Source organism: Gadus morhua, chromosome 15 (genome assembly GCF_902167405.1).
Source record: "Gadus morhua chromosome 15, gadMor3.0, whole genome shotgun sequence".
Lineage (NCBI taxonomy): Eukaryota > Metazoa > Chordata > Actinopteri > Gadiformes > Gadidae > Gadus > Gadus morhua.
In genome coordinates this window covers 11,304,885-11,329,872 of record NC_044062.1, presented here as the reverse complement: position 1 = coordinate 11,329,872, position 24,988 = coordinate 11,304,885, and the positions used below count along the sequence as shown (strand labels likewise).

The 24,988-nt window shown below is 43.4% G+C and overlaps 4 protein-coding genes across 6 annotated transcripts in view; 3 read left to right on the top strand and 1 right to left on the bottom strand.

Moving 5' to 3' along the window:
* The first annotated feature begins 7,139 nt into the window (after window positions 1-7,139).
* Window positions 7,140-9,825, top strand: slc18a3a (solute carrier family 18 member 3a). The gene is made up of 2 exons (XM_030379926.1): window positions 7,140-7,523; window positions 7,663-9,825. Exon 2 carries the CDS (start codon window positions 7,696-7,698, stop codon window positions 9,253-9,255), a length of 1,560 nt encoding a protein of 519 aa, XP_030235786.1. The 5' UTR covers window positions 7,140-7,523; window positions 7,663-7,695; the 3' UTR covers window positions 9,256-9,825.
* Window positions 9,826-10,458: 633 nt separating this feature from the next.
* chata (choline O-acetyltransferase a) lies at window positions 10,459-24,045 on the top strand. 2 transcript variants are annotated; one of them, XM_030379381.1, is made up of 18 exons: window positions 10,459-10,699; window positions 11,069-11,180; window positions 11,515-11,706; window positions 13,024-13,142; window positions 13,528-13,581; window positions 13,773-13,953; window positions 15,409-15,586; window positions 15,704-15,873; window positions 16,550-16,650; window positions 16,852-16,980; window positions 17,140-17,262; window positions 17,358-17,493; window positions 19,443-19,505; window positions 19,608-19,745; window positions 20,188-20,635; window positions 21,127-23,215; window positions 23,325-23,444; window positions 23,657-24,045. In XM_030379381.1, the coding sequence occupies exons 2-15, from the start codon at window positions 11,133-11,135 to the stop codon at window positions 20,632-20,634; spliced, it is 2,079 nt and encodes a 692-aa protein (XP_030235241.1). In that variant the 5' UTR covers window positions 10,459-10,699; window positions 11,069-11,132; the 3' UTR covers window position 20,635; window positions 21,127-23,215; window positions 23,325-23,444; window positions 23,657-24,045. The 2 variants fall into 2 exon arrangements, with proteins under 2 accessions (XP_030235241.1, XP_030235242.1); XM_030379382.1 differs by having other exon boundaries at window positions 20,188-23,215.
* On the top strand, window positions 22,930-24,045 carry c15h10orf53 (chromosome 15 C10orf53 homolog). The gene is made up of 3 exons (XM_030379383.1): window positions 22,930-23,038; window positions 23,325-23,444; window positions 23,657-24,045. The coding sequence occupies exons 1-3, from the start codon at window positions 22,945-22,947 to the stop codon at window positions 23,719-23,721; spliced, it is 279 nt and encodes a 92-aa protein (XP_030235243.1). The 5' UTR covers window positions 22,930-22,944; the 3' UTR covers window positions 23,722-24,045.
* Window positions 23,854-24,988, bottom strand: part of ogdhl (oxoglutarate dehydrogenase L) — a 21,973-nt gene continuing 20,838 nt past the window's right edge. For both annotated transcript variants that reach the window (XM_030379380.1, XM_030379379.1), the window contains exon 23: window positions 23,854-24,966. In XM_030379380.1, the coding sequence (XP_030235240.1) occupies window positions 24,843-24,966 (124 nt within the window). In that variant the 3' untranslated portion in view covers window positions 23,854-24,842. The remainder of the gene's footprint in view (window positions 24,967-24,988) is intronic.

The window sequence follows — 24,988 nt, the reverse complement described above, 5'->3', positions numbered from 1 at the left end:
TGTCATACAACTTTGACATGATTTATTTTATGATCCATGTACTGTATGTTTGAATCCATTCCAAGGTGGACAAAATAGATTGCAAAAAATTGTAGCACAAACAATTAGCACAATGTTATCTAAGTACAATGGCAGCAACACATATTGGGGGATACATACCATAGCAACAAGATTTCTTCCGTCAATTATCTTTGTGCATTGGTGGAATATTTTTCCCATTCCTTCCCTCTCTTTCAGTCAGCCTAGGCTTAGAATTGGTTTAATAAGAGACTGTCTGTTTGCTATATAAATAATAATCCTGTGAACAAAAGCATATTTTATAAAATTCCTTTAGTTACAGCTATACTTTGGAGATTACTAAGTAGTCCAGGCATGTCTCTGCTTTCAAATTTAGATCTAAAAAAAGAACAAGGAGATCTGGTGCTGGAAGCACGATGCCAAATATAAGAATATCAAGAAATGGCTTTTTAGTGAAGTGAGATCTAGATAAACATCAATATCAACTGAATTAGGAGTACAATTATATTAGGCAAGAGTGAGGCTCCAAACTAATTTCTGAAATCCACTCAGTCTGTTAAGAAGGTCCAGTCTCTAACTTCATCCTCTTACAGCGATACCCTAAATGCTTGTCGCTAACAGTAATATGCTATCTACTTCACAGTTGCTTTCTCAAACAAATTACCTCAGACTAGTTTGCAAAGATAACCCATATTTAATTTATTTTACGATTTTGTCCGACCATCCATTCAATAATACTTAATCACAAATGCCTGGCCATTATATAATCAAGCCATACTTCTAGTCGGTTGGGCTCCTAATGCACTGAGCTCATGGATAGGATTATTCACAAACGCACGTTTTGGGAACCGTTTTCATTTAACTGAATACAACCAGGCTGGAAAATTGCTGCTTAGTTCATAGGCCTACGACATCAAAGAGGTAGTTTAGGATGTTGTCACAAACTCAAGCTTTGACAATCACAGAATGTAAAGGTGTGTAATGACATCACCAAGCAGCCTCAATACCATCATTCCTCCACCCATCAACCATTGAGTTCAGCTCAAGACGGTGGCGTTCAAAACTTCACTTGTAGTTATTGTAATGATTCACTTGATGATTTTTCTCACAAGATATATATACATATATATATATATATATATATATATATATATATATGTATATATATATATGCGTGCATATATATACACATACATGTACACAAATATACATGTGTGAATATGTATTAATGTGGTTCAGCTACACTCACCCTAATTCGCTCTCGTCATTGATTGCCCTTTCATTTTGAATAATAATGTTGTATATCAAAGTAATTGTGTTATTTGAAGAATTGTTTGCTTTATTTCTGTGATGACCCGCCACAATTGGTCTTCTATGAATTGTTTGGCCGTGACAAAGGACTTTATGAAGATGTCTTAATCAACTAAATAATAAACCAAACTGAATGTGCAAACTCTGTGTGTCCATCGATGTTTACACGTTACAACACACACAAATGTAGCTTCCTAAACTGCCTGAGCGTTGCCGTGCCACAAGATTGTCCATTGTATGCATTCAGATTTGATTACTGCATAATAATTACACTATCCTATAGCCCCTGTGACCTACTGAATTAAACCTGGTCTAAACCCAGTTTTGGGTTACAAAGCTAACGAATCGTCCCCTTTTTGGCCAGAAGAGACATGAATGTGTGGACTCCTCTCACCCTTGTGTGTTCATGTATCCTCCTTCAGGAGGGTTCAGTAACGCTCCTCCCAGTACAGCTGTGTTGTGGACAGCTGTTCCAGTCAGCTGCAGAGCGGCATGCTGGGAGTGATCGGCTGAGATGATGAATGACAAGAGACGGCTAGAGGCCAAGTGTCGGTTATTTATATCCCTCGTTCTTCACACTCTCCAAGCCTCCGATAGCCCCCTGACAGATCCCACTTTCAAACGAGGTTTCAAAGGAAACCGTCTCTAATCCCTGTGGGAAAATGTCCCACAATGCAGATGAAAAAAAAGCAAATGATAAATTGACTATAGAACAAATGTTAACTTGGTTAAATTCTCCTTAAATCTATATACAAGTAAACCAACAATTTAAGCCAACATTTTTTTTTCAACTAACAAATGATGTCTATGCTTTTCTTTTCTTTTTTATTACAAAAGCATATGGTTTATAATAAAAACAGTAAAAGTGTAAACACATGTGTTTAGCTTAGTGTGACGCATGTGACTGCAGATCAATACGTCCCACTTGAACTCTTGGTGTCCCCTGCCTATATATTCTAGAAATGTATCTAAATTTCCTTTAAAACAACATATAGCTAAGTTAAGAGACTAACCAATGATGTCGATAATTTAGATTTCTTTGCATCAAGAGACCATGTACTTATCACACTTTATAGAAATAAATGATTCATGCACTTTCATTTCCTCAAGGGCATCAACATGCAGTTTTTACAATAAACTGGACTCAAAGGGGGTAACCCTTACCCAAACCAATAAGAAACCTAACCCTAACCCCAACCTTAGAACTGAAAGCCAAATCCTTGACATCAGCAGTCACTTATGCATGTGCATACACACACACACACAATCAAATTCACAAAAGAAAATACACTCAAATAAACAGAGATACACATGAATGCACGAACACCAGACAAACAAACACTCATGTTGTTGAAATGTTACCCCAAATGTTTCCTATCATCAGGTCATTTCACCGGTCTCATGGTGACACGTCATCAAAGCTCTTATCAGCAGCATATTTTTCTGCTGATAACATCGCTCAGAGATTTGTTCTTCCTTGGCTCAGTCCAAGTCTAAAAACAGATGGATTATCGCATACTTTCAATCCAAATCTCTGGCAGAAAACCATAATTTTTGTATATTTTTCTCATTTTTGATTTCCTGTCCTTTTTTTTTTATCAGCTTTGACTTCCCTTGCTAGCCCAGAAGTTGTCCTGTCCAACAGATTCAGGAACTTACAGTTTGATAAGGATTATTTTTTTTGGGGTGGGGGCTGGGTAAACCAATTAACTTTTCATATGGGCTTGTTGAGGGGATTACACAGGAACACGGCCTACGTCAGACTAAATATCTTTTGGACAGTTTACGTAACTAAAACCTGAAGTGACAAAGCAAGGTTGCCATATGATGAACTCACTACAGACAACAGGAGTTGAAAGATTTGTAATCCAAACAACTATGTAATATTACATTGCCAAAACATATGGCTACCCCATATTTTCAAAAAATATAGAATATTCTCCGTCCATATGTATTATATAATAATGTAATAACATTTAATAATATAATAGTATGTGCATTACAGAATTGTTTACTTAGGCTAGGCAACCATTTTTGGAAGCAATATTTTTCATATTTGTTGCAATTCTCTTTCTCAAAAAACGGACAAAAATCTGGTATCTGTGGCTTTCAGAGTGCCTGTAATAAACCTGTCCAACCATTTCATTAGACCCGAATGAAACGATTGGATTGCTTACCTGTCTGTCTACCCACCTACCTGGTAACCTGTGCGCACACTGCCAGTGCACTCATGCCACGTGACAAGAGTCTTCTAAAAGGCTAGGAAGATCTATAGCCAGCCAGCCAGCCACGTATTTTAGGGGAGTGGCTTTTGCAGGGAGAGGTGGGACTGATTTCCAAGCCATAATGGAGAATGATATTCTGTGTCATAAATTTAAATTCTCTGCTTCACGTAATAATAAAGTGCTTTACAATTATGCAGGAGTGCTTCCTTTGCCTGGTACTGAGGGCTGAGTGAGCAGCCACTGCTGAGGGTCTGTGCTGGAGCTCAGGCCCAGAGGGGCAGGCAGGCCTTGGAAGGAGGTGAAACGTCAGTCCTCTGCTCTGGCTCTACCAGTTACTTGACTGCATAGATGGGCTAGGCTGTCGGATGTGGAGCAGATTATATAACTGTCCACCCCATTGGACTACAAACACACACACACACACACACACACACACACACACACACACACACACACACACACACACACACACACACACACACACACACACACACACACACACACACACACACACACACACAGACAGACAGACAGACAGACAGACAGACAGACAGACAGACAGACAGACAGACAGACAGACAGACAGACAGACAGACAGACAGACAGACAGACAGACAGACAGACAGACAGACAGACAGACAGACAGACAGACAGACAGACAGACACACACACACACACACACACACACACACACACACACACACACACACACACACACACACATAAAAACACACACTCACACACAGCAGTAACAGAACAATCAATGGTGATGTTGTGGTAACATCTGCTCGTATTTCTCCAGTCAATCTCTGACCTTGGCTTGGGACAACCCCTCAGATGTAAACATGGTGTCTCACCACACACACACACTTGTATTAACAAGCTGCAGATGCCCATCACTAAATACAATTATATTTGCATAACATTTTAATATTATGCTTTGTCCTCTGTCTTTTCCTTTGTCTTGCGTTTAATACAACCGTCTATTTAAGGAAATGTATATTTTAAAGGATTAACATTTGTAGTGTGAGCTGGATTAAAGCAGGGCTGTGCGTCACTGCTCTTTGAAAGCCCTCTGTTTTAATTCAGTCAACTATTCTTTTGAACTGTATACAGCGGACTATATGTGGTTACCCCTGCACAGAAGCCAGGGTTGGAGCCACATTCAACCAACCCTATTTCTGAAAAGGTTCTTAGAAGATGAACTTCCAAAACATTGTCAATACAATTAAGGCTATAACAACATGATGTAAGCAAGGACTATGTCTTACCAGACTATGATATTGGTTTTACTGTTTCACCCTATGTTAGTTTCCACTTCTCAATGCAATCAATTATTTTTCACAACCATATAGATTCGGCTACAGGTGGATTATTTAACTGTATTGATCGATATGCATCTACTTCACTCCTTCACCTCTCCGGTGATAGATGGTTTAGCTTGGCCTAGAGCCTACTCTGCCATCAACACTCGAAGGCAGCACGGTTTTCATTACATTAATTGTATTCACAGGCGTAGTGGTGGTGACGTAATCTTTTGCCGTCAATCCATTCAGTTGCATGGATTATCCATCTCTGTTAATCAACTTTTAGAGTTTCCAAAACAGACACAGTTTCAGCCTGTCTTTTAAGACTATAGCTCTGCTAGGCCATATGGTGTGAAACAACAGGACTTTTGAATTATTTAAAGCTCCACATTAGATCATTTGGAATAGTCTATCTCCTGTTTATTTCTCATTAAATGTGAGGATTGAACTTCAGCTGTAGATACAAACCTGTTAAACTGTTAATTCCAGCCATAAACTGCCTAATAGTTTGCTTATGTGAGTGTAGTTTGTCGTCATATTCGTCGTCCCCAACAACCCTCAACCAACAACACATGTTATAAATAGAAACAGTTATTTAATATATGGCCTCCATTCAAGTCACTGATGTTTAGGCTGTGTGCATTTGGCTACATGGTGTGGGATTTTGTCTGACCGTCAGAAATTAATACTTTGGCAAATGCAAAAGATTACACCATGGTCTTGAATCTCTCGAGCTTGGTTTCGAATCAGATAAGAGCGGAATCAAAAGGGAAAAAATGTTGATCCTCTAACTCAGCCAATCCAGTTATGAGTGCCAGTCTGACTGCCCCCTGAAAAGCAACCAATACAACAAAAATAAAACATACATTGCTTGAATAGAAAGTCCCAAAGAATGAACGACTGAAGAATGAATGAAATAAACAACGATAGAAGAAAGACCATGGATGCATTCGCACAAGTGTACACAAATGTGTGAATAAGAACATCTAGGGAAATAATTTCAATGTGTGCGCGTGTGTGTGCGTGTGTGTGTGTGTGTGTGTGTGTGTGTGTGTGTGTGTGTGTGTGTGTGTGTGTGTGTGTGTGTGTGTGTGTGCGTTTGCGCGTGATCGTGCGTGGAATATGGCCGTTTGTCCTGTTTGCAGAAAAGTGTTTTACACGACATCTACTGGTGGGAATAGGACAACTATCTATTTTTCCCATTACAAGAGCCTTTGAACTGCGACAAAATAAGTCTCCTTGTAATTAAATGCGTCGGAAAGAATAGGTCTAATCTCTGCACCCAAGGCAAATACTACATATAAATCCTCCCTACCACCCTAACCCTATTCAATCATTTCGAAATATACGGGTATAATTGATAGGGTATAGTTTCAATGTACATAGGACAGTTTACATGGGGTTTTAAGAAACACAATCTGTGATTGAAGTGTGTTGTTTTTACTGATAATTCAGCCAATCGCCACAAGATGTCAGTGCTCTTCTGCGGGAGTTCAAATCCGCTCTTCCGTCCATTCGGGGCTGATGCCCATTACGCACCGCTAGATGGCGCCCTCATACAAGGGCTAAACCGCCTGTTAACCGAACCCTTAGGGAAGACTCGCTGATCCAACAACGGTAACTACTGGTTAACCCTCTCGTGTGTATAGCCTACGCTTTTGATTAAAAGGATTAAAGATATAGATTCATCCAGACTATGTTTATACTCCGTTTTTCTGCATTAAGCTATTATATAGCCTACTGCCTGTTGTCGGTCATTTAGTCACTAAATAGGTCTTATTAAACGAATAATAAACCAAATAAAAATAAGAAAAGTGGTGTAATGAGCAATTTTATTGTAAGTAAAGCCTCAACAAATTATTCTCGAATAGTTGAGATGTGAACATGTGTAGGCCTATGTATTCCTTCGTATGTGAAACTCCGACTAAGTTAGTTTCCTTTCACGTGCGACCCAGTGCGGTTCCGATTCACCGTGTGTGTATTCATGCAAAACGTGCGAGCAGGAGAAGCAGAAACAAGACATTTGGTGACTTGGCGCTTTTCGTCCATCCCCTTATTCCAATTAGTATAAAACATATAGCGGAGGGCATCGAGGCTGTGCCTGTGCGTCACGCCATCTCGGAAGATGGGAGGGGAAGGAGCGTGTGTGTGTGTGTGTGTGTGCGCGTGTGTGTGTGTGTGTGTGTGTGTGTGCGTGCGTGTGCGCGCGCGCGCGTGTGTGTGTGTGTGTGTGTTTTAGTGTGTGTAGGGGGAGGAGGAGTGGGGGGGGTTGGGCACCTAAGGGAGTCGACAAACCGCAGTGATGTGTAGTCCTGCCACGGCCAACAAAACCAGCCCCGTTGATGTGGAATGATGACATAGCTCACAGCGTTACAGGTGACTGAAGACGACCGAGAGAGTTGGTCCAGAAGGGTCTGCTGGAGGTCCGACACCGGCACGGCGTGCGTGAATGAAAACCACCATTCAACTGCCAAGTGAATCCCCTAAACTTGGGGGAAGCCCGGACTGCTAGTCGGAGTGGATGCTGTCAAGGGGCCTGCGCGTCACCCGAATGACGGAATAAGAGACAATGAAGCAAAGACGGGCGACGGGGATAAAACGCGTCCGATTCACGGGAGTCCAAATGTGCATCCAATGACAGACGGCGCAGCATACGAGCAAGGTAGTGTCAATCATACGGGAAATCAACCACGGGTTAGCGACTCAGAGACCCACATTGAGCGGATGCGCCTTAAGCGCATAATCTGATAGAGAGTTCGATCCGACGGTTGAGACGGTTTTCCTTTTTTCTTCTTCTCAAGAGAACAGTCACCGAGCGGGGGAAACAAGACGTGATGGAGCCGGAAGGTGAACCGGAGGGGCCAGCGATGGCTAATTTGGCCCAAACAGCCGCCATGAAACTGTCCCAAATGAGCGAACGAAGTAAGCAGCTGGGCACCGCCATGCAGAACCCGGACCGCCAGAGACGGATTATCCTGGTCATAGTTTGTGTTGCACTTTTGTTAGACAACATGCTGTACATGGTGATCGTGCCGATCATCCCCGACTACCTGGCAGAACTGCAGATCGAAGCGGAACACGCCCGTCCCGTCCAGCACTACAACTTCACCAACGGCACGGTCCCAAAAGTAACCAAGGGTAACTTCGACCTGCAGATCGGGGTACTTTTCGCTTCCAAAGCCATCCTGCAGCTCCTCATCAACCCGATTAGCGGCACGTTGATAGACCGCATCGGTTATGACATCCCGCTGTTCATCGGACTCAACGTCATGTTCCTCTCCACGCTCACGTTCGCCTTCGCGGAGAATTACGCGACGCTGTTCCTGGCGCGCAGCATGCAGGGCTTCGGCTCAGCGTTCGCGGACACCGCGGGCATCGCGCTCATCGCGGACACGTACACTGAGGAGCGCGAGCGGAGCCGAGCTCTGGGTATCGCGCTGGCCTTCATCTCCTTCGGGAGCCTCGTGGCGCCCCCATTTGGAGGCATCCTCTACCAGTTCGCTGGGAAGCGCGTGCCCTTCCTGGTCCTGGCCGTCATATGTCTCATCGACGGCATCATGTGCCTGGCCGTGTTGAAACCGTTCTCCAACAAGGAGAGGGCCAACATGCCCGTGGGGACCCCCATCTACAAGCTGATGTTCGACCCCTACATCGCCGTGGTGGCCGGTGCGCTCACCACCTGCAACATCCCGCTGGCCTTCCTCGAGCCCACCATCGCCAACTGGATGGAGGACACCATGAACGCCAGCGAGTGGGAGATCGGGATGACGTGGTTTCCCGCCTTTTTCCCGCATGTGCTCGGCGTTTACCTGACGGTGAAACTGGCGGAGAAGTACCCCCACCTGCAGTGGTTCTACGGGGCCATCGGCATGGTGTTCATCGGGGCCAGCTCGTGCACCGTGCCCGCGTGCAAGAACTTCGGGCAGCTGATGATCCCGCTGTGCGGGATCTGCTTCGGCATCGCCCTGGTGGACACGGCGCTGCTGCCCACCCTGGGCTTCCTAGTGGACGTGCGTCACGTGTCCGTGTACGGGAGCGTGTACGCCATCGCGGACATCTCCTACTGCGTGGCGTACGCGATGGGGCCCATCGTCGCCGGACAGATCGTGCACAACCTGGGCTTTGTGCAACTGAACCTGGGCATGGGCCTGGCCAACGTGCTTTACGCACCGGCGCTCATCCTGCTGAGGAAAGTGTCCCAGATGAAGCCGTCCTTCTCGGCGCGCGACATGCTGCTGGAGGACGGGCCGACGGGACTGTACAACACCATCAAGATGGAGGACCGCGAAAAGAGGAGAAAGGGCCTGTGCACGACCATAGACGAGAACGGCGTGGAGACGTTTGCGCAGCGCTCCTACTCCGAGGAGGAGTCCTCGGGCGGGGAGTACGCGTAATAACGCCAGCCGTGAAGTGGCGGTCGAAGTATCAAAGTGCCAATATCAACGACATGACAGTACATTCCCATCAATATACTCGTTTGTTCTCCATCTACGTTATGCAACACAAGAGTCCCCTCTAAAGTCCGTTCGGTGCCCCGTCCCTGAGGACGCGTGTGGTCATCTCAATAAGAGAAAAAGCGCGTATTAACTTGAGCGTAACTGTGTCGTTAAAAGAAAAAGAAAGAATATGCTATCATTGTAAACCATGGATTTCGTGTCAGCTTCAGGGATTGTATGTAATTGTGTTTTGACTAAAAGGAAAAAAAAGGAAAATCAAATGTCTATCAGATTATGTTCATTTTGCCAGAATTGTGCTGCTGAAATCATATGCAATACGTGCTACTTTTAGAGAGATACCATAGATTAAACTGAATTGAAGTGGACCGTGTCTTGATGTCTGTACTCTATATTCTGTTTATTTTGGATGATGTCCTGACTGGAATGCATAGCCTAACATTTATAAATTCCCAACTGTACAAATGTGTATATTATTGTACATAATTAAATATAAGTATGTGAAACAGCTCTGGTTTACCAATTATTCTTCCAATAAACACACTATATACAGCCTAACAAATATCACACACGTAATTTCCATGGGCCTATTCATAAACAACTATTATTCCACAATAATTAAATTATCCTCAACTACAACGATCATTAATAACATTTCTCCTGACATTTCAAGATGCATTAATTTGATCAAATAAAAATTCAATTGAGTTTTAGTGCAGAACAAAACAAACAACACGCAATAGAGTTACTGAAACCGTACGTTACTATTGGAGAGGTCATGTACGTCCACAACCGACCTCACTGATCAATAATAGCCCATACATTTGAATAACAGTTTTCAAATTCTGCAGGTACTTTAGGTCAAAAGTATACTATTTGTTTTTAGAGAAATTGTGAAGTTAACATGGACTACATTGCTTTGACCGTGCATAAGTATCAATCAACACGCCTATTGTATACACCGCACCTTCAAGGAGATAAGGACATAATTGGCTGACTTGAAGAAAGCAATTAAAAGAAAAACACACTTCCCGAAGTAGCGTGTTCATCCGCATCACCTTAATCTGCACACCTAGGCCTGTGTTATGGTGCGTGATGAAACAATTGCAGGAGGGACGCACTTGTCCGTGCACGGCGGTGTACGTAGGCTGGTGGGAGGAGTCTGGTTGGCCCGACTGAAGGTACCCCTTCTTCTCCTCCTTCCCTCCCCTCCTGCCAACAAACTACCGGTGGGGCAGGCACACACAGGATTACCACTCAGTCCACAGCTGGGCGTGGAGCTGACGATTTTGGGCGACTATTCTATGGAGATGGATCCTTTCATGACGAACACACCTGAGACCTCTTTGCCTTCAGGGGTTATGGATTAAATTGCTACTTTTTGGTAAGTTGACCTGATATGATGATTAGTATAGGTAGTAGTATAGGCATAAAAAATATTTATTTTTGTAAGAAACACATTGTAAACAAATAGCAAAGCAAAAACCAGCAAGTTTGTAGTGATAAAGTCCTACATTGTATGCCTTTGTGATTTATATGACTGTTGAATTGGACGTCAAAAGTTTTCTGAGTCATGGATTAAAAAAATGCGCTGTACATTCGGTGCGTAATTACCGTTCCCGCGGTTCCAGAGGTATGGCACCGTTATCTTCCACGGTACAGGGAATGCCTCCCGACGCGTACCAACCAGCATTACTGCAACCGAGGGTGAGGTCGGACACCATGTCATGTCATGTATTTTACGCACACGCAGAACTGGAGCTGAGCCGAGAGGAAATTCACCTGACCGACCACGCCTTGCGCCTTGCGCCTCCATCATGCCCGTTCTGGACCGGGAGCGCGAGACAGAGCAAGGAGGGGGTGATGTAAATACAGATTATGCAAATCATGACGTATGGCATGATGTGAGAGCATAGGTACAATGATATGAAACAATGTTTAAGTCTTAAAATGGACAATCTTTATTACTTTAAAGTTAATTCCTCACAATCTGATGGGTTTATTTAGAACTATTATGTTATAGTCTATTACATTTTTTTGCTGTCTAATTAGGACATAGTTTTAACCAGTAGTATTGACTTTACATAGATCAGAGTGAATGAATATGTTATACTTCAAATCCAGTCCAGATGAGTTGGCTCTTAATGCGTCCCAGCCGATCGAAAGCTTATGAGGTTCTCCTGCTCCTCCGTTGGCCAGGCTCTGCCCAAGCTGCCCGTGCCCGCCCTGGGGGACACGCTGGACCTCTACCTGAGGACCCTGCGGCCCCTGCTGACAGAGGAGCAGTATCAGGAGACCCTGAAGATAGTGACTACGTTTGGGGCTCCTGGGGGCCTCGGGGAGCTGCTGCAGCGCAGGCTCCTGGAGAGGAGCGAAAACAGAGCCAACTGGGTGAATATAACACTACGCAGTCATCTCAGGGGGACGATGCAATGTGGTGAACTTTATTAATGAAGGAAACAGAATGCCACTCTCACACAAACACAAAGGCATGCAAATGTAAACTAGAGCCAGCCCACACACACGCACGCACGCGCGCACGCACGCACGCACGCACGCACACACACACACACACACACACACACACACACAGACTGCAAGCAGGATCATATGTTCATAGAACATATGAACATCCATATGTTCATTGTGATAACTAGACCTATAGTCAATGTTCATATTTCAACACTTCCCTTTGTGTTTTCAATCCTTGCCTAGACAACTAATAGGAGAATACGTAGCGCCACAAACATGTACGGAGCTTTGACAGAAAGTTTGATATTTCAAGACTGGTTCACACATCCACAACAGATGTGCTTCTTTCTTTCAATTCAAGAATTGAACAAAAACCTTCTTTCCTGACATGTCACCTGCAGGGCGAGCCCAGCTACAAGACAGACTGATGACCGCTAGAAGCATGTACAATGCTTTTGTTACGTGGGTCTAATGTAAAGGGAATCGTTGGTCAGGAGACGTTTGAATTGTTTGATCTCTAACACTTTCTACATTAATGACCTCTCTTCTGTTTCTTCATCCATGTCTGCTTTTCATTGAGCTGATGAATTCACCTTGATTGTTTCCATAAAAATCTTTACAACTTTTAGCAAAATTCCTATCTATATGATCATCCTCCCATCCCCAATCATGTTTACTACTTCATTTTGTTTCTGCTTGATTATTAATGTATTCTGTTTACAAGTCCCTTCTTTTAATCATTTTGAACTACCATGTGATGCAAAGAGCTTTTATGCTAATGCAAAAGAGCTAGACAAAAAGTGCAAAGAATCCCAGGAATCCCAGTCTCCCTCTCCTCCCACTTTGTAAGACTACTGAAGGACATGTACCTGACCATCCTCAGGTGTATGACTACTGAAGGACATGTACCTGACGACTCTCCAGGTTTATGACTACTGACTGAATTATATTTATACCAGACTACTCCCCAGGTGTAAGACTACTGAAGGACATGTACCTGACTATCCCCAGGTGTATGACTACTGGCTGCATGACCTGTACCTGACTCATCCCCAGGTGTATGACTACTGGCTGAATGACATGTACCTGACTACTCTCCAGGTGTATGACTACTGGCTGAATGACATGTACCTGACTCATCCCCAGGTGTATGACTACTGGCTGAATGACATGTACCTGACTCATCCCCAGGTGTATGACTACTGGCTGAATGACATGTACCTGACTACTCTCCAGGTGTATGACTACTGGCTGAATGACATGTACCTGGCCAACCGAATGGCCCTGCCCATCAACTCCAGTCCGGTCATGGTGTTCCCTCCACAGCACTTCCGGGCTCCCATAGACTCACTAAGGTACCAGCTGCATGTGTGTGAGTGTGTGTTATCATTCTGTATGTATAACATGGTAATTCGGCACTGTGACATTGACAAGTCCAGGGTCATTTGTGTAAAAAGGTTGCCAATGCTGCGAAGGTGTAAAATAATATGACATTTTGCGGTGTGATGTGTTTCCATTGCATGACGCCTTAGTTGAACACTTCCGTGACTTATAGTTGCTATTCTTATAAGGCATAGGGGTGGGGGGTGTGAAGGTGGAGGATAACAAGAGTCAATGGCCTTGACATAACGACTCCGAATGGTTTCAGTTTGGTGAACATTGTATTGATCTGGCAAGAATGATCACCTTTTAACAGTTGATTAAGTTGAAGCATGTCTCGGCTGTGACGTTTTTCCTCAGGTTCGCTGCTCACCTGATTTCAGGGATGTTAGAGTACAAATCCCTCCTCGATACGTAAGTCAAACGAGCAATCCCATTTTAAACACAGACTCACACACACACAAACAGAAACACATTTCTCAACATCTATGTCAAAGAAAGTAAAGAAAACGTATCACAACTGACAAAGCAATGCATGATGTGTGTCTTACTGTGTTTGTGTATATGTGTGTGTGCGCACATGTGTGTTTGCGTATTGTGTGTAGGCGCTCCTTGCCTTTGGACTATGCGCGGGGTCAGCTGGCTGGCACTCCTCTGTGCATGGAGCAGTACTACCGCCTGTTCACCTCCTACCGCCTACCGGGGCCCCAGAGGGACACACTAGTGGCCCAGCAGAGCAGCGTGATGCCAGAGCCTGAGCACATCATCGTGGCCTGCAGAAACCAGGTCAGACACCAGAGAGAGAGACTACCAGGTCAGACACCAGAGAGAGAGACTACCAGGTCAGACACCAGAGAGAGAGACTACCAGGTCAAACACCAGAGAGAGAGACTACCAGGTCAGACACCAGAGAGAGAGACTACCAGGTCAGACACCAGAGAGAGAGACTACCAGGTCAGACACCAGAGAGAGAGACTACCAGGTCAGACACCAGAGAGAGAGACTACCAGGTCAGACACCAGAGAGAGAGACTACCAGGTCAGACACCAGAGAGAGAGGCTACCAGGTCAGACCCCAGAGAGAGAGACTACCAGGTCAGACACCAGAGAGAGAGGCTACCAGGTCAGACACTAGAGAGAGAGACTACCAGGTCAGACACCAGAGAGAGAGGCTACCAAACCACAATGCGTTGGATTAAAGAACATGCAAAGGGACATTTCTGTTATAAAGAGTTATATGCAGTATAGTATATGCTATGCGATTATTGATTTGTCAAGCATATGATAGAAGCTTTCATCCAAAGCGAACCACAGGGAATTCAGAAAAAAGGTGAGTAAGGAGCAGGTAACTGGTAGCTTCTTGCTCAAGGATTACTAGGTTAGACTGTGGATATGGGGGTCTCAAACCCAGGTCCTTTTCAGACACTCTAGCCACTAAACTATCCTGCCCTGTGGGCCTAGGCTGTTTTATTCAAATACAGAACAATATATAGTGAGACATACCATGTAAGATGGAAAAGCAAACACTCAAAACATCCATGTAAAAACAACAAAAGATAACTGGTTCTAAAGCCATCTCTTTAAAATGTGTTCAGCTGCTTATGGTATTTAAGAAGGGGTTTTAAGACGATAAAGGCATCGTCGTTCCCCATCACTTATCTCCTCATCCTAATTACTGTGCTCACACAACATGAACATGAAACATGTCTGGCAGATTGTTTCAGCTAATTAGACTGAGGGATGGACTCCACGTTGTGGCCTTGTCACGACACAGCATATGGATCACCACTGACGGAAAATAAGAGGTTCAGAAGGACCTCTTGTTAACGGCAATGCGAGAGAAAAGTGATTAGTGAACGGCACCCCGGGTGACAAGCGTTCTCTGTTTAGTTAATTAAGTGTGCCGAGCGTGACATTTATGCAAAGATTAACCAGCAACCTTCGGCTTTGTGACTTCATTGAGAGTTCATATGGGGCTTTGTTTGGCTGACGATGCAGACGATGTATGATGTGTTATGGCGGCTGGTGTTTCAGACGTATTGTAGAGATGGATTAGAAGAGCTAGGAGTGCTGCAACAAAAACACTATCCAATAATAATTCATCAAAATACTAACAAAAACTACATTGGAAGATTTCTGTGGACTGAAGACAAACATTTCACGCCATATATCAATGTCCTTAAGTAGGATTTAAAACAATTTGGTAAAAATAAAATGAGTACAAAGTGCTTCTACTCTGTAGTTCTTCGTCATGGACGTGGTGATCAACTTCCGTCGACTCAACGAGAGAGACCTGCTGACCCAGCTGGACAGGATCTCTAAAATGGCCGACAGCGAGGAGGAGCGCCTCCCTCCTATTGGTCTACTCACTTCAGACGGTCGCACCGAGTGGGCGGAGTCCCGCCGGGTGCTCATGAAAGGTAAGGTTTTAACCACAGGAAATGTAAAGCTCCAACTGATATGAATGTTTTCCATACGCATGGAGGGTCAAGCGCATGTGTTCTCTGCAGTTAACGGTTTGGTGTCCTTCTCTTTAGAGTCCACAAACAGGGATGCTCTGGATATGATCGAGAGGTGCCTATGTCTGGTGTGTCTTGACCAATCGTCTGGCCTCGATTTGACTGACACCTCCAGGGCCAAGCTGATGCTGCATGGAGGAGGCGGGGCTAAGAACGGGGGAAACCGCTGGTATGACAAGCCCATGCAGGTAATGCAGAGATGGGAAAGTAGACCTATGACTATTGGGGTATGATGTGCAGATTGTATTCCAGTAGTGATTGATTAGCCTACTTCCAGGTGCTCTGGACATAAGCTATACATTTTTGAATTATAAGCTGCGAAGAAAGAAGGGAGGAAAGCAGGCAACAAATAATATAGAAGACACAAAGACAGAGGGAGAAGATAGAAAGAAGATTTTAATAAAGAAAGATCGAAGGGAAGCTCAAACCACTCATGATCCATGGCATGCCCCATTTTTTGGCATAATTGCATGCCCAAAAAATAAAGAATATGATTAGGAATGATCTCGAAGATCCCATTGGACGAAGACCCCATAGCTTCCAAAGTCATCATTAGCTGTTTCTCCATGTTTTGATGAAGAATTCATCTGGTTGGAACTACATCATTCATTTGTCCCCCTAGTCTGTGTCGACTCTGCCAAGACAGCATACATTTAACATGTTAGCGTGTGGAATGAATAGCACGTCAGATAATCAGACTGGGGCTGCAAGTCAACCTTATCTACTGTTGTGGTAACCCTGCCTCTACACTTACGCAAATGTTGATTGTTCTCAGCATCACTTCATCAGTTGCTTGGATGACAGTGTCTGGTGAATGACAAAATGCATGTATAAGTGATGGTACTGTAAAAATGTCTGTGTTAGTTTGTCATAGGATCCGATGGCTGCTGCGGAGTGGTGTGTGAGCATTCTGCTTTTGAGGGGATCGTCCTTGTGCAATGCACAGAGTACCTCCTCAAATACATGTGAGTACAAACTCAGTCATGTGATTTTAGAAATTAAATTAAATTTACTATTAAGTCATTTAGGAGATGCTTTTACCCAAAGCAACGTGAATACAGACACAGGGTTATAAATAAGGAGCTGTTTAGCTGTTTAGCACCTTTAGGTTGGGAATCGGCAGCCATTTGCCACCAACTGAAACACATGGTTCTTTGTGACCCCAGGAGAGGCAGTCCGTCTAAACTGGTTAGAGCTGCAAGCGTGAGTGAGCTTCCCGCTCCTCGCAGGCTACGCTGGAAATGCACTCCAGAAATTCACAAGCACCTCTCCTCTTCTGAAGACAAACTCAACAGGTCTAATCTCACTGCATGCTTTCTCCAGAAAATACAAATATACCAAAAAAAAGGAAAACAGAAGTCTTTCTTTCTCCTTTATTAAATTGTTTCTTCTCTCCCCTTGTCTCCCTCCTTCCAAACGTTGGTAATCCCAACTGTACTTTTGCCCGCGTCCAGGCAGGTGAGAAATTTGGACATGGACGTTCATAAGTTCCACGAGTACGGGAAGGAGTTCATCAAGAAGCAGAAGATGAGCCCGGACGCCTACATCCAGGTCGCCCTGCAGCTAGCCTACTACAAGTAAGACACAGACAGGACTAGATATGCTCTCTAGCTATGGATCCACCAAACAACAGACCTCCCGCTTTAAGGAAGGGTCCCTTCTGACTCTGCAGGTGTCACGGACGCCTGGTGTCCACCTACGAGAGCGCGTCCATCCGTCGTTTTCAGGAAGGTCGAGTGGAAAACATCCGCTCAGCCACCGCCGAGGCCCTGGGGTTTGTCCGAGCGATGGCCGATTTGAAATCGAGTGTAAGGTGGCTCTTATAACCTTGTATGTGGTTAGAATTCTGTTAATCGAAACTATACATTATTTCATTCATTTATTCGTTAATTCGATGAGCTGATTAGAAATATTCTGCTCATGGGAATTCATCAACATGTAGTGAAAATAATAATATAGCAGCTAAGCCCAGAAAAGGGGAGTATTTTTTATGAAAGATGCACAAAATTTGGGACAAACTGTAGAAAAAACTGTCCTCATGTATGTAATGACTATAGGGAGGAAGCTAGGTGATCCTTAAAGATCCCATGGCATGCTACTTTATGAATGCTTTTATAAAGCTGTTATTGGGCCCCTAATACAGTATTTAAAGACGTTCAAGAAATTCAGCCTTGGTGCTCATGTACTTCAGGGAGTCAAAGCCAAAGTTCCATTCCCTCAATTCCTTCTCAACCATGGCTTGGATAACCCCCACTACGATTCTCGTTGTAGAAATACCAGAGACGTCAGAGAACCTGACGTGTTATGCGCCATAAAACCAACAGCAGAACGGTTATCCAACTAACAAAGAAGTGTATAACACTTGCGTTACAGTGTGTGTTTTCTCACACACACACACACACACACACACACACACACACACACACACACACACACACACACACACACACACACACACACACACACACACACACACACACACACACACACACACACGTGTGGCGCTCACACGGTCGTAGCTCATTGTCTCATTGGGGTGCCAAATTCTCTGAGAGAATAGAAGAGAAAGGGGGGGTAACATGTCCCCGTATGACGACAAACGGGGAAAATTCAAAATCGGCACGTCTGAGCTTTATTTTTTCAAAGGCCTAGCAGGATATCTAGTGCTCGTTTTAAACCTAACGCCATTTCTAGCTACTAAAGGGCAATAGGCAGGCTAGGGGAACTCATATTAATGTTAGAAAACCACATGAAGTGAAAGGTTCATGCCATGGGACCTTTGAAGGATAACTGCAAGAGTTTTCTACTTTGATCGTATTTTCCCATTTATAAGTCTACATGATTAATGCACTTAAACAACGATTATTTTTTCCCAGTATTGGGCGGGAGTGCTCAGACATTGCCGCCGCGAAACAGGCTGCAATGTTACCCTAAGGGGCAAAAGCACCCAATCAGTGAATGTCCTCTAAATATGCTTTTTTTTTCACTGATACTCATAGATTGTTAAGGGTCTGACATCATTATGGAGGGCATCCCTTCAGAGAAATTAAACGTTTTCTTCACCTTTCATCTGTTTGTTATTTAGTCTCCCCAAGTCTTGGTCAAGGGGGAGTCTCGCTCTGAAATCTTATGAGAGTTGAGTTGTTGCATTAAAGGTCCTTATTTTTATTACAATCTCAACCCTCCTTCCCCCAAGCTGAAGGAGGTTAAAGAAGCTCAACATCTTTAAGCTCTCCCTGCTCACTCTCCCTCACCTCACTACAAATAGTGTTAGTCCTGCTGGTCTAAGGGGGACATAGTCGATTCAATCTATGTCAAATGAAAACAAAGTCAGATGAAACGGGGTCGGCATAGCTCAGGAGCTAGAGCAGTTGTCATGTGACCGAAAGGTTGCTAGTTCGATCCCCAGCTCCTCTTAGCTGAGTGTTGATGTGCCTGAGCAAGACACCTAACCCTAACTGCTCCCGACGAGCTGGCTGTCGCCTTGCAAGGTTGACTCTGCCGTCGGTGTGTCAATGTGTGTATTAACTGATGTAAGTCGCTTTGGATAAAAGCGTCTGCTAAATGCCCTAAATGTAAATGTAACAAAACTAAAAATCAAATATAGGTATCAGAAAACTCTAATATAGGTATCATAAATACCAAATACTGGAGTAGCGTTTAACTTAATGCTTGGAGAGCACATTATTCCATTGGTCACACCAGCACATCAATAAAAATAGTAATTCAAATGTATTCATATAATTTCCATTCCCAGGATACAGAAAAGATGGAACGGTTACGCGCAGCAATCAATGCACAGACGAAGTACACGGTTCTGGTAAATAAAAAAAGGACACAATATTTATTTGGTCATGCTATGCAGAACTATGGCATTCAATGACAAAATACCCTAACAAAAAGCTATATTCAATCATTACAGGCTATCACTGGGAAGGCCATTGACAATCACCTACTGGGACTCCGGGAAATAGCACAAGACCTGAAGCTGGAGAAACCAGAGATATTCAAAGACACAGCCTTTCTGATCAGTAATCAATTCATTCTGTCTACAAGTCAGGTAAACTTTGCTACTTAAACCCCCCCCCCGCTAAAAATACACTTCATTCACATTGAGTCAAAGAAAAATATCAGCACATACCCTCTGTTCCTAAAACATACGTAACAGCATGACTTTATTAACTTAACCCTGTCTACCTACCAACTATATTCAATTATATCATTGCATTAGTTTATGCTATAAATGCATTATCCTGCTGCCCTTTATGCCTGTGCTTTACCCCCTAGTCTCTCTGCATCCCAACGTTGTTATCTTTCCCCAGGGGATCAATAAAACCAGTCTAATCTGATTCCATCCAATAGAAACCTTTATATTTTACTATCCCAAATGTTGTTTTGTTTTCATTCAAGCCCTTTAGTGCATCATTGAAACAGATCCCTAGTTTATAACAACGGAGGAATGCCTGAGTTTAAGCCTTTTACACTGTACGTACCTCCTGTAGGTGCCCACCACCGTCGACATGTTCTGCTGCTACGGGCCGGTGGTCCCGGACGGCTACGGCGCCTGCTACAACCCCCAGTCGGACCACGTCCTCTTCTGCGTGTCCAGTTTCAGGGACAGCCCTCAGACGTGCTCCGAAGAGTTCGTCCAGATTCTGGAGCGGGGCCTTCTGGAGATGAGGGACTTATGCGTCAGACACAACGCCGACACCAATGGGAATCCTAGTGGGAAAGCCGATGAGAGACCCAGTGGGAATTACAAGGAGGAAACTCTGGAGAGGCCTGTGCAGAGCCAAGCGCCCAGGATGGTTGTCGGGACACCATCCGCTCTGGGGGACGTCCAGAGACCTCCGCCCCAGGTTTCAGTGAGCAAAGCAGCGGCGAAAAGCCAAGTGGATATCCAGACTCAGACGACATCGCAAGGAGGCTCAAAAGAACGTAAGATTTGAAGTAAGTAAAAAAGGTTATAAAGATATCTCGTCTTATATTGTATTGTCTTAGTGTATAATATTAGTGTTAGTAATAGCATTGCTTGTATGGAAAATAGTTCATAACCGAATGTATGGAGAAACAATGAGCCATCTTCTTAGATATTCTTTTAGTTTGCAGTATGACCTTCCCATTGCCAAGAGCCTTCTTCCCCCATTTTACAACTCCTCAATTATGTACATCCTGCTAAGCATTTGTTTGTAGGTCAGGATATTAATACAAGTTAGAATACATAATCATTAGAAATTAGGCAAACCTTCTGCTTACAGATCTTCTGGAAACTTCTGAGTCTCATGTGTTGCACTCTGCTGGTCGTTCCGATCCTGTCTTAGAACCCAGAGCATCAGCAGTTGATGCTGCCAACTCCTCCACAGCAGTAGTACCACCAAAGCATTAAATCCAATTTTCCCTCCAGCATTCTAGTCTGATTCTAAAGTCTGTCTCCTCCCCAGTTGTCGCCGGTAACCAGACCACTGTAGTGTGCGGTATAATATCAGAGGACACCATTGCAGATATTCTGGACCCCCCGCTAGTAATGTGACGTTATACCTACTTTAAACTGGTCCAATCGGCGGCCCAATGATGACATCAGAGGACGCTTTCTGCTCCCTGCAACATCAGTCAAGAATGAAAAGTAAACCACTAAAGCAAGTCTTCTCTTTGTAAGACCCACTGCACTGTGCCAGCCAAACAAGGTTTAAGACCACCATTTCATACAGATACAACTTTATGGTGAGTTAGTGAAACCAGTAAAATCCCCTTTTAACAATGTTGAAATACAATGTTGCACAGTGTTAGTTGCTGGTTAACCGATTTAAAAAGATGAAAGACTCCTCAGACTTAAAATGCTAGCAAGCAGTGATGTGACTATTTATCACGCACACCAGGGCAATATTTAATGCCCATGAAGGTGTGCAAATTGGGATAATCCCCCCCTCCCTTACCGAATGGTTCTTCCCAGGATGAGTTATTTTAACATTGTGCAAATCTTAGTTTCTTTAATGATGTTGTTATGCAATCATTCAACCAAATAAAACACAGCGTACCATGTACAGACGTTGGCTAACCGCAGGCTGGAAGCTGCTGCTATTGGTCAGAAATAGAGAAAAGTTTGTTTCAATATTATAGAAAAAGGAAAGGAAATGTGTCAAGTTCGTCTGTGCTATAACATGTGTTTCTCCACGCCTGTTTGTTTAATATGGATGTGTTAATGTGTGTTTTAGACGTTTGGCTAGCCATCAGAACCTAATAATATTTTTAAGAAATCATTGGGTTAATATCAATGACAATTCAACCTACGGACTAGGCCTAATGTATGCCTTATTTATTTATGGGGTTATGATGTTTTGGTTGTAATGTGTTATTACATGTATGTGCAGGATCACTTACTGTGTAAAAAAACATTAGGAAAAGAAATGCCAAACTATGCTGTCTGTGGGTTCGTATGTTATCAGAGTGGTTGTCTCAGTATTTAGCCAACACCCGCAGGTGCAAACCTTTATGTGTAACAGTGACCATGTGACCATTGCCTGTGATGTTGACAAAACTGATATGTGTGTCTATGTGAGTGATTGTCAGGGCTGTTATAGAGCTATTGAAAGGTCAAATTGACTGTTGCAATACAATTTAAAATATATGCATATGCTATACTCTACATATATAAAAAATTATAGTATGAATTTAAAAAGATAATATATTATTAATAATATATGAGGATAATACATATTTATTTGTTTATTTATTGTCGAAACTAAAAAGGGACTCAATTTATTTATTTTTATATGGCGTTACTTTTACAGAAAAGTGAAGTATTATTGTCTATATTGTCTTAACTAAAAAGATTAAAAGTTTCGATGTATGTTGATTGTACCAGATTATTATTGTTAATCTGAAATGATACAAAAAGCAATAAAATCATCTGAATAATTTCTCGATAATTCACTGAATGATTAGTGAACATACAAGGAGCTGCTGGAGTGCGTGGTCAACTTGGATCAGAAATAGGATTCATTCTGAAATATGATAAAAGATGGAAGCCTACTTTGTGTTACTTATGAATGATTGAGGGTCGTGAGTCTACAATCCATCATAGGAGCCGTTTGATAGAGACAAGAGTTCAAGCCGTGGACAACTGAACAGGATGCCGATGATTATGTTGGTTCATACAAGCCGCAGTGACGTCAGCTGGTCAACAACGTCCGCTCACTTCCATGGAGACGCGTATGTTTGACCAACACGTCCTCAGACAATTAAGACATCCAACCAAATAGATGCCTAAAAATGCAACCGTTTTCGTGCGTTATGGACCGTACGAGTCATGTGGACTAGTGGCATATCGCACGTTCCGTCTAGAAGGACTAGAGTGTAGGTATTCCCAAATAAATTAATTAATGCGCGATCTATGTATTCGATAATAGGCTAGTAGCCTAGGCTACCCAACCAAATAAATGCCTAAAAATGCAACCGTTAGCGTGCGTTATGGACCGTACGAGTCATGTGGACTAGTGGCATATCGCACGTTCCGTCTAGAAGGACTAGAGTGTAAGTATTTCCAAATAAATAAATTAAAGCGCGATCAATGTGTTCGATAAAAGGCTATTAGCCTAGGCTACCCTAATTTTCCCTTGTTGGACTGACTTCCTGGCTAAAGCTTCCCTTTTAGCACGCGGGCATCGCTGCGTCCTCGAGGAGAGCAGAGACTGGAACACGGTGGAGATCGTGGTGCACGGGGAGTGCGTGTTCACCTGCGGCGTAAAGGACCTGCAGTTCGGTGAGTTCATAGGCTGAAGGCCTTCACTCACAATCATTCATATCTGGCCTACGTATTGGACAATTATGATCAGACATATAATACGATGACCAGAATATCATAATCGTGAAGTGTTCACATTTATGAAACATTAAAGAAAGAATGTAATGCAGAACTAAATTGTTTGCATTGACTTTATTTACGAATGTTAACTATTTTTCCTCATTTCAAAGGTGGAGACGGGAGACTGGATCCTGTGTGCCAGAAAGCCGTTATCGCTGTGGAAAATGCTTACTGACACCGTAGCATTAGTTTCGGGAATCAAGACCATGCATTGTAATTTTTATTTTCTAAAGTAAAGTAGGTTTTATATAGAGTTTTATATATATTATAGATTTGAAAGAAATATAAAGGCTTCAGACACATGGAATATGTTTCAGCATTTATTGCTATTTTCATTCAAGTTGTCATTCAATATGACTACAAAATATTTAGAATTCTACATTTCTATATTTCTTATTCCATAAACTTTCCATCACCGGCTGTACACAACCGTGTCAATACTTAAACTTAACTTTAAAACACAATAAACAGATAGTTTTTAAGCAACTACAAAAATATGTATAGAACTATACGGTTTGTGCTTCTGTTCATTCGCAGTGCGGAGGTTTAGCTTGACAGGATACGGACGCCATTTTGATAAGTTCCGTTCGGCACAACGCTCCGTGCTGACATGACAACCATCACACAGACATACATGGACATACAGACATACACCATGTGTCCATCTTTCCCTGCCAGCTGGCTGCCGTCTTCGGGTGTAGACAGGTGTGACTCAATCCAACACTAATTCAACAGTCCGACGAGTAGACGAGAACAAAGTAAAGACACACATACACTCAAGCAGGAAACCCGCTAGGCATTTAAAAACATGTCTTCATTCGTTCCCGATGTCATTCTGGATGGCATTGGTCTATCTACACAACAGCAAACACAACACTTACAATTAGGATATCTAAAGGCTCAACATCGAGGCGTTGTGTGTGCTAAAGTGCCATCTATTGGGGATTGCATAAATGTTCTACAATGGGAAAAAGTTACTTGAAGGAAGGTGGCAGGAAGTTAAAGGAGTAAACCACATGAAAAACGAAAAAAGGGAACAAATGATCGATCATTTGTTAATTCATTATTCACCCTTTATAGCCTCGGAACGCCTTAAGGAAAATAAAGTGGCATTCTCATAATTATACCTTTGTAGTTTTTCATGTGGTGCATTGCTTAAATCATTATAAAGTGCTGCATAGACATCCACTAACTAACCCGTCAAAGTGCTTTGATAAATAAACGTGTGCCGACGCCATAGTCCGCCGTGAGGTCCGCCCCAACCCACGGATACAACCCGTTCTTCTCCAGGTTCCCCTAGAACTTCCTTCCCTGGAAGACGCCGAGGTTGAACGCGGTGTCCATGAACCTCCTCAGCTCGTTGAGGTGCGTGGCCTTGTTGCCAGTGGCGGGCGCGGCCGCGGGGTCGCGACCCACGTACCTGAAGGTCAACAACAAGGTCA

What these genes read in the sequence shown, in the direction of transcription:
- slc18a3a (XM_030379926.1), top strand. Translation starts at nt 7,696, where the DNA reads ATGGAGCCGGAAGGTGAACCGGAGGGGCCAGCGATGGCTAATTTGGCC.
- c15h10orf53 (XM_030379383.1), top strand. Translation starts at nt 22,945, where the DNA reads ATGCCTAAAAATGCAACCGTTTTCGTGCGTTATGGACCGTACGAGTCA. An exon ending in CCGTCTAGAAGGACTAGAGT is followed by an intron (nt 23,039 to 23,324) that starts GTAGGTATTCCC and finishes TCCTGGCTAAAG; the next exon opens with CTTCCCTTTTAGCACGCGGG. An exon ending in CGTAAAGGACCTGCAGTTCG is followed by an intron (nt 23,445 to 23,656) that starts GTGAGTTCATAG and finishes CTCATTTCAAAG; the next exon opens with GTGGAGACGGGAGACTGGAT.
- chata (XM_030379381.1), top strand. Translation starts at nt 11,133, where the DNA reads ATGCCCGTTCTGGACCGGGAGCGCGAGACAGAGCAAGGAGGGGGTGAT. An exon ending in TCTGAAGACAAACTCAACAG is followed by an intron (nt 16,981 to 17,139) that starts GTCTAATCTCAC and finishes GCCCGCGTCCAG; the next exon opens with GCAGGTGAGAAATTTGGACA. An exon ending in TCATTCTGTCTACAAGTCAG is followed by an intron (nt 19,746 to 20,187) that starts GTAAACTTTGCT and finishes TACCTCCTGTAG; the next exon opens with GTGCCCACCACCGTCGACAT.